Source organism: Notolepis coatsorum, assembly GCF_963971535.1.
Source record: "Notolepis coatsorum genome assembly, chromosome: 4".
Lineage (NCBI taxonomy): Eukaryota > Metazoa > Chordata > Actinopteri > Aulopiformes > Paralepididae > Notolepis > Notolepis coatsorum.
Window position 1 is genome coordinate 31,345,739 of NC_140168.1, and position 9,773 is coordinate 31,355,511.

Genomic DNA, 9,773 nt, shown 5'->3' on the forward strand with positions numbered 1-9,773 from the left:
ATTACATTTGTATTTATTTTTGTTAAATCAACTTTCTTTAATGAATATAACTCGTCAGTTTCATCAACATAAATAATCCAATAAGGGCACGGTTGGTACGAAAATGATGGTGACGTCTTGATGGAGCGCCAAGCGGATAAATGTTTTATTCAAATTCTTATGACGAGTCATATACTATAATAGTATAATACTATAATATCTTTATCTGCAACTGTGAAGAAACAGAAGTAATAGACACATTCAAAATATATATTTCTGTATATAAAAAAATAAATCAAATGTTGATTTAGAATTTGAATGTCAACGTTATGAATGAAGCTTCGAACTATTCGGTACATCCCTAAAACTAAATGAATGTGTGCAAAAGTTTAGAGTTTATGCATGTGTGTGAGATTATGCGCAAAATCAGCATTGTTTTTTTGGTGAAGTGTCCCTTAGAATGACCTAATAATCAGCCATTAAATCAGCCATTTATTACCGAGTCTGATACTGTACTTGTGCTGTATAATGACAATAATCTAATCTAATGTAAAATTGACCATGGTTTAGTATCGTATCGATGTTTTTAGTTGTAAATGCGTTGTAGTGTGTTCCGTATGGTCGGAGCATAAGAATAAAATAACTCCTGGTCCAATCAACCAGCTCCAGATCCCTCAGATCAAACAACCAAATCTGCCTAAAAATCCCCCACACAAGACTGGTGACGAAGGGAAACCGGGCTTTCGCAGTCGCAGCACCGACACTCTGGAACAAGCTCCCACTCAACTTGAAATCTGCAAGCACTCTACGGACCTTTAAGGCCATGCTCAAAACCCACCTTTTCGCTATAAACAATCCATGAGCTAGTTTTTGTATTGTAGTATGTCTGGTGTATTATGTCTGTCTGTTCTCTATCTGCTTGGTTGGACTGAATGTATTTTTTTCTGTTTTCGTATTGTTCCGTCTTTTTTTGTTTCTTTATTTCCCAGGATGCGCCCCGGGCTGATGTAACTATTGGTTGAGGGGCGCAATATAAATAAATGTATCATATCATATCATATCAAGAACTACAGGCAGACTTCACCAAGCTCAGTACAAACCTGAGGGACTAGCTCCGAAAGCCAATCATTAGAATGAGTTTGATCCAGGTCCAGTCTAGCGTAGTTGTGATGTAAAATGGCAGATAAGGGCCTTTACAGGGGTTGGGGTCAGTGCTGTGAAGCCACAGTGGCCTCTCTTTGTGCCTTTGCCAGCACACAGGAAGCCAGCGTGTCCAGCAGCAGGAGATGACCCACAGGTGTGTCGTCCCCTGTTCCCCCATAGGCAGATTTATAAACACAGCCGCTCCCCAGGGACCAATCATATACCTCCCTTCCATAACCTCACAGCATCTACCTAGCAACCTGTAAACAACAGCTGGTGTAGAAATGGTCATTAGAAACCAGTTTGTTCTCGAGGGTCTTGTTCCCGACTCAGACTGTGTCCGCTTGTCTGTTTTTAGACTCTTGACCTTCTGCCCCACTTGTTCCCATTCGTAAAGTCTCTCTGTTGAATGTAGAGAGATCCACAAGAGATGATATGATGTGTGACGTATTGTAGGTTCAGTGGTTCATCTCTTGTTTTGTTTTTTAATAAATCTTTTGGAACTTTTCACAGCAGTTTCACAAGATGCAAGGGTGGTGATATATAGAGTTTCAGAGTGTACAGTTCAGGTTCTGCATGACCACGACCAGTTATTCATGACCACGACCAGTTATTCATGACCACGACCAGTTATTCATGACCACGACCAGTTATTCATGATCACGACCAGTTATTCATGATCACGACCAGTTATTCATGACCACGACCAGTTAACGACCAGTTATTCATGACCACGACCAGTTATTCATGATCACGACCAGTTATTCATGATCACGACCAGTTATTCATCCCCACGACCAGTTATTCATGACCATGACCAGTTATTCATGACCACGACCAGTTATTCTTGACCACGACCAGTTATTCATCATGACTGGCATCCATCTTGTGTGTCCTTCCTCTCCCAGACGAGCTCTCTGCAGGTCCTGTCTCAGCAGATGCTGGTGGACTGCTCCTGGGGCTTCGGGAACAACGGCTGTGACGGAGGGGAGGAGTGGAGGGCCTACGAGTGGATCATGAAGCACGGAGGCCTCGCCACCACGGAGACCTACGGAGCCTACATGGGAATGGTAGGACGAGTCCGGGAGAGAGGGAGAGTAGTAGGGGTGGGAATCACCAGAGGCCCCACGTTACCATGGTATCATGATATTAGAATCACCAGAGGCCCCACATTACCATGTTATCATGATACTATAATCACCAGAGGCCCCACGTTACCATGTTATCATGATACTAGAATCACCAGGCCCCACGTTACCGTATTATCATGATACTAGAATCACCAGGCCCCACGTTACCATGTTATCATGATACTATAATCACCAGAGGCCCCACGTTACCATGTTATCATGATACTAGAATCACCAGAGGCCCCACGTTACCATATTATCATGATACTATAATCACCAGAGGCCCCACGTTACCACGTTATCATGATACTAGAATCACCAGAGGCCCCACGTTATCATGATACTAGAATCACCAGAGGCCCCACGTTACCATATTATCATGATACTATAATCACCAGGCCCCACATTACCATGTTATCATGATACTAGAATCACCAGAGGCCCCACGTTACCATGTTATCATGATACTAGAATCACCAGAGGCCCCACGTTATCATGATACTAGAATCACCAGAGGCCCCACGTTATCATGATACTAGAATCACCAGAGGCCCCATGTTACCATGTTATCATGATACTAGAATCACCAGAGACCCCACGTTACCATGTTATCATGATACTAGAATCACCAGAGGCCCCACGTTATCATGATACTAGAATCACCAGAGGCCCCACGTTATCATATTATCATGATACTATAATCACCAGGCCCCACATTACCATGTTATCATGATACTAGAATCACCAGGCCCCACGTTACCATATTATCATGATACTATAATCACCAGGCCCCACGTTACCATGTTATCATGATACTAGAATCATCAGAGGCCCCACGTTATCATGATACTAGAATCACCAGAGACCCCACGTTATTTTGATTTGATTTGATATTTTTTATTTTCGTGTCTTACATACAGATGTATGCCCAGCCCATATGGGCTTACAAGACACATAACAATAAGTATATAATAATATACTTTACCAATTACTTAACAAATTACATAGACCAAGATGGCCATAAGAAAATACAAGAAAATACAATAAAACGTAATATAACACAAGCTGTACTCAATGTAAATAAACAGAAAAACAAGGTGAATTCAAATACAATTATATAGGATACAGTGTGTTTTGTCTCAGGTGCCATGCCTTCTCCAAAAATCCTGCAAAACTGAAGATGTCCTCTACAAAAAAACAACTCAACATACAACTCTCAGACTGCCAAAACAAATCTGGGTTTACAATTTGATACATGATACTATAATCATGATACTATAATCACCAGGCCCCACATTACCATGTTATCATGATACTATAATCACCAGAGGCCCCACGTTACCATATTATCATGATACTATAATCACCAGGCCCCACATTACCATGTTATCATGATACTAGAATCACCAGGCCCCACGTTACCATATTATCATGATACTATAATCACCAGGCCCCACGTTACCATGTTATCATGATACTAGAATCATCAGAGGCCCCACGTTATCATGATACTAGAATCACCAGAGACCCCACGTTATTTTGATTTGATTTGATATTTTTTATTTTCGTGTCTTACATACAGATGTATGCCCAGCCCATATGGGCTTACAAGACACATAACAATAAGTATATAATAATATACTTTACCAATTACTTAACAAATTACATAGACCAAGATGGCCATAAGAAAATACAAGAAAATACAATAAAACGTAATATAACACAAGCTGTACTCAATGTAAATAAACAGAAAAACAAGGTGAATTCAAATACAATTATATAGGATACAGTGTGTTTTGTCTCAGGTGCCATGCCTTCTCCAAAAATCCTGCAAAACTGAAGATGTCCTCTACAAAAAAACAACTCAACATACAACTCTCAGACTGCCAAAACAAATCTGGGTTTACAATTTGATACATGATACTATAATCATGATACTATAATCACCAGGCCCCACATTACCATGTTATCATGATACTATAATCACCAGAGGCCCCACGTTACCATATTATCATGATACTATAATCACCAGGCCCCACGTTACCATATTATCATGATACTATAATCACCAGGCCCCACGTTACCATGTTATCATGATACTAGAATCACCAGAGGCCCCACGTTACCATGTTATCATGATACTAGAATCATCAGGCCCCACGTTACCATGTTATCATGATACTAGAATCACCAGAGACCCCACGATACCATGTTATCATGATACTAGAATCACCAGAGGCCCCACGATACCATGTTATCATGATACTAGAATCACCAGAGGCCCCACGATACCATGTTATCATGATACTAGAATCACCAGAGGCCCCACGATACCATGTTATCATGATACTAGAATCACCAGAGGCCCCACGTTACCATGTTATCATGATACTAGAATCACCAGAGGCCCCACGTTACCATGTTATCATGATACTAGAGTCATAATATTGCTATATTGCGATTTATTACCTTTTTTCAACTGCAAATTATGTCGCCAACGGAAAACCTTGAGGGGTCAACGTCTGCAATAAAGATATATACACATCGTCTGTTTTATCTAACGGATAACATTATCAGTCATTTCACCTCACGTCATTTGTATTGCAGCAAAATAGAACAGAGTGACAGCTGGCTACTGTGAATATGATGAGGAATGATTTAGCTTCATATCTGTGTGTTCTGCCATAAAGACTGAATATAGTTGGTGATGGATACAGAAGTCCATAGGGACAAGGTGAGTGAGAGAGTGCATAAATGATACAGGACAGAATGCTGGGTAGGAAAGCTTCATAATGGGGTGCTCCAGTGGCACACCATGTGCCGCGCTGCGTTGCGGAATACCGTGCTGCGTCACGGACCTGGTTGACTCCGAGTTTGATTCCCGGACTCGCCGTCATTTGCCGAATGTCTTCCCCTGCTCTCTCTCCCGTTTCACCCTACATCTGTCGGTCATGCTTGACCAGAAAAGCGATAAACGCTAAAAAATGAAGTTTAAAAAAAAAAAAGGAAAGCTTCATAATACGTGCAGCACTATACCGAAATATGATCACTCACTAGTATGACTGACTGTTGCTGAACATGTATAATAAACAGTGGTTACAGCAGTATGAATAAAACGAAGTGTTGCTGACTAATAATTGATTTCATGTAATTTATCTTAAACGCTACAGTCAATGTAACCGGTGTCCAGGATCAGATCAATAACTCATTGAAACTCAGAAGTTACTGCACTAAACCACACCATCGCTATACTACAAGAATCATGTTTCATGTCTTGTCTGTTCGTCTACAATTCAAGACTTGGGGTTTATGGTCGGATGCAGTTACTGGATTTGAACGTCGTTTTTTTCTCTCTGAACAGAATGGTCTCTGTCACCTGAACGCATCCCAGCTGACCGCACGCATCCAGAGCTACACCAACGTGACGTCGGGAGACGCAGAGGCCCTCAAGCTGGCGCTCTTTAAAAACGGACCGACAGCTGTCGGTATCGACGCGGCACATCGATCCTTTGTCTTCTACAGCCATGGAGTCTACTATGAACCTGCCTGTGGTGAGAGCTGAGGAGTGTTCAATATAATCTACTATGAACCTGCCTGTGGTGAGAGCTGAGTAGTGTTCAATATAATCTACTATGAACCTGCCTGTGGTGAGAGCTGAGGAGTGTTCAATATAATCCTTCCATCGTCCAGCAGTGTTATATCAATATAATCCTTTATCGTCCAGCAGTGTTATATCAATATAATCCTTTATCGTCCATCAGTGTTATATCAATATAATCCTTTATCGTCCATCAGTATTATATCAATATAATCATTTATTGTCCATCAGTGTTATATCAATATAATCCTTTATCGTCCAGCAGTGTTATGTCAATAATAATCCTTTATCGTCCAGCAGTGTTATGTCAATAATAATCCTTTATCGTCCAGCAGTGTTATGTCAATATAATCCTTCATCGTCCATCAGTGTTGTATCAATATAATCCTTTATCATCTGTCACTGATATATTAATATAATCCTTTATCGTCCAGTAGTGTTATATGAATATAATCCTTTATCGTCTAGTACTTATATCAATATAATCCTTTATCGTCTAGCAGTGTTGTATCAATATAATCCTTTATCATCTGTCACTGATATATGAATATAATCCTTTATCGTCCAGTAGTGTTATGTCAATATAATCCTTTATCGTCTAGTACTTATATCAATATAATCCTTTATCATCTGTCAGTGTAGTGTTATATCATATAATACTTTATCATCTGTCAGTGTAGTGTTATATCATATAATACTTTGTCAGTGTAGTGTTATATCAATATAATACTTTATCATCTGTCAGTGTAGTGTTATATCAATATAATCCTTTATCGTCTCTAAATGGTCTTGTTTTTGTAAATATCAACAATGCCACTGTTGAGACCAAGCGGCACCAGCACGTCTTCCCGCCAGTTTCGCTATTGGCTATCAACTGGCAAACCGACGCGAGTGAAGCGAGACGACATCGCCCTTCGCGTTGCGTCTGAACCCTGCTGTGACACGGAACGTTTTGTTATTCTGTTACCCAGGCAACACCACCGACGACCTGGACCACGCCGTGCTTGCAGTGGGCTATGGCGCCCTGAAGGGGGAGCCCTACTGGCTGGTGAAGAACTCCTGGTCCACCTACTGGGGCAACGACGGCTACATCCTCATGTCCATGAAGGACAACAACTGCGGCGTCGCCACTGACGCCACATACGTGACAATGGCGTAGACACGACGACGCGTGTCCCCACACGGAGAACTGTTTATTCACGCTGATGATTTCTTGCTTTAATGTGATTTAATGGTCGATGCCACTACAGTGACGCGAGTGCCTGAGGGTCATTAATAGGGATGGGCATTTCAAGTATAAAATATTATTCTCTATACACCGGGAACTATTCAACTGCTCTTCGAAGAGCCGAACGAGGAGGCGGTTTTGTGGTTCGTAGTTTCACGTAGCCAGACCTCTCTCTCCACACTACGTTAGCGCTGTGCCAGCGCCGGAGAGAGGTCTGGCTGAACCCGTTATCATTCCGGTATAGGGGGACGACGCTCTGGCCTGTTTTGTATTTCTTTAAACCAATCACAATCATCCTGGACAGCACTACGCCCAGGATGCAGCGACGGTGCCCTTGCAGAATAGTGGAGCAGATAGCGGAAGGGGAGGAGAATCCTGACTGAAATAGTCGGCCAACGGCACGTTTATACCCACTGACTATGTGGTTAGAAACGTTTTGCTTCAGAAACCTCACGGGACATAAGAATTACGATGCCACCAGCTTCTTCTTTTGTTGTTTTAATAGCGGTTGGAAAACAGCTTTTAGGTGCATTACCGACAAGGGAAAATATGTTTTAAGACAAAACGATAGTCGCATAAACAAACTATTTTAAATTTTTTTAATCACTATGTGAAAATCGATGCCCATCCTTTGTTAGATGTGTGTCTGTGTGTGCACGATGTGATGTTGTATGACGCTGTGGTGAGTGACACGTGAGGTTATTGTTGTAGGTAGTGTTGCATAACCCTGGGAGACCTGCGGTACGCTGTGCGACCTCGTCTTCCAGCGGCTGCGGCAGCCGCGCCTTTAACCCTTTGTCGTGGCAGTGAAAGGGTTAACCGTCTGTAGTGTGATAGTAAAGGGTTAACCTTCTGTAGTGTGGTAGTGAACGGGTTAAAGCTTGAACATACTGGTATCATGTGAAACTACAGCGTTTCCCAAACAGTTTTTTGCCCAAAGGCACCCCTGAAAATATATATTTTATTATTTTATTACCCCATGGCAGCCCAAGTCTTCAAAGAAATAAATTAAATAAATACATGTCTTTTTAAACTCACTGTATAAAATGACATTATGACCTCTAGGTTAATCACAGCCTCATGAAACTACCTGTGGCATCAGGCGACGGTGTCGTCTGGTAATCTGGAGGTTCCCGGCTCGATTCCCGCTCCTCCCGGGCAGCGTGTCGAAGTGTCCTGGAGCAAGACACTTAATCCCTAATTGCTCCTGATGAGCAGGTTGGCACTTTGCATGGTTGCCTCTGTCGTCAGTGTGTGAGTGAATGGGTAAAATGTGAGGAACAAATTGTAAAGCGCTTTGTATAAAAGCGCTATATAAATGCAGCCATTTACTGTTGACCTGCTATCTCCCCCGACCTAAAAAGAAAAAGACCCCCCCCCCCCCCCCCCCCTCCTAAAGAAATACAGAAATGGGTCTATGGTTGGTCTCGAAGAGTTAACAGTATGAGGATCTTGTGCAATTGACAATGCAGCTTTTCCTGGTTTTGAAAGTGTTTATTGCTGGTAGTTGTACATACTGTATAAGCACAGTGCCTTTTGTTCCATGATCGAAAACAACACATTGTGACGTCCACTCATTCTTGTGCTTTATAATGTGATGCACTCAACTGCACCTTTGCGCCTCGAACATCTCAATAAAGTTTGGAATGTTTTTTTTCTTCTCTTTTTAACTTGTTGGTCTCTGTGCCATCTGTACGATCATCGTGCCGATACCGGTACCTGCTTTACTAACTCATGAGAGTAATGCATCTCCTTCACACACATATTCAGGAATATGAGGCATACAAACATTTAAGGGAAACATTAAAAAAAGAAATTTAAAGGGGCACTTCACCAAAAAACAATGCTGTTTTTTTTTGCACATTCAAAACCTCTTAACAGTTTTACACATTCAGTTAGTTTGAAACTTGAGAGTAAGTGAGTTTGAATATGGCCACCTGTGATGTCATCGGGGTCATTGAATCCTTGTGTTAATTACAGCTCAATAAAATGATAAAAGTAGCAGTCCCTATAAAACAAGGTATTGCTATTTTTGTTATCTACATGATTTTCAACACAACACAAGGATTCAATGTATCTTATAAATATGCTGGTGGACATATTCAAACGTATTTACTCTCAATAACTCAAACTAAATTAATGTGTGCAAAACGTCAGAAGTGTGTGAGATGTGCAAAATCCACAGTAATGATTGGTGAACTGCCCTTTTACAAAATCCTTAAATAGTCCACATCATTAAATGCCTCAATAATAAACATTTAGGTTATCAAATGCATTTTTAGAGCAACATAGCCAATATATAGAAATATTTCTTCACAATAAATTGTGCAAGCTTTATAAAAAGGACTAATTCAAATACAAAACAGAGTGGTAAGGTGCAGAATAGATTTCACAAAAGTCTTCTTGCTGAAGTTATTCGAGTTTGGGCACAGTTTGGTAATTAAACAAAAACCCAGCATAAACTAGGCCAAAATACAATAAACACTATAGAAGAGCTACATTAATAGCCATCACATACACTACAGCAGGGCTACATTAATAGCCATCACAGAAAACTACAGAAGAGCTACATTAATAGTATCTACAGACACTACATAAGAGCTACATTAATAGTACCTACAGACACTAAGAGCTACATTAATAGTACCTACAGACACTACATAAGAGCTACATTAATAGTACCACTACCTGCAGA

At 41.0% G+C, this 9,773-nt stretch overlaps 1 protein-coding gene across 1 annotated transcript in view; it reads left to right on the forward strand.

Annotated features, from left to right (window-relative positions):
• The window catches only part of LOC311227715 (digestive cysteine proteinase 1), a 41,651-nt gene extending 33,184 nt beyond the window's left edge, over nucleotides 1-8,467 (forward strand). The window contains exons 9-11 of the mRNA XM_084313480.1: nucleotides 2,031-2,192; nucleotides 5,614-5,803; nucleotides 6,822-8,467. Of these exons, the coding sequence (XP_084169606.1) occupies nucleotides 2,031-2,192; nucleotides 5,614-5,803; nucleotides 6,822-7,009 (540 nt within the window). The 3' untranslated portion in view covers nucleotides 7,010-8,467. The remainder of the gene's footprint in view (nucleotides 1-2,030; nucleotides 2,193-5,613; nucleotides 5,804-6,821) is intronic.
• Nucleotides 8,468-9,773: the final 1,306 nt, after the last annotated feature.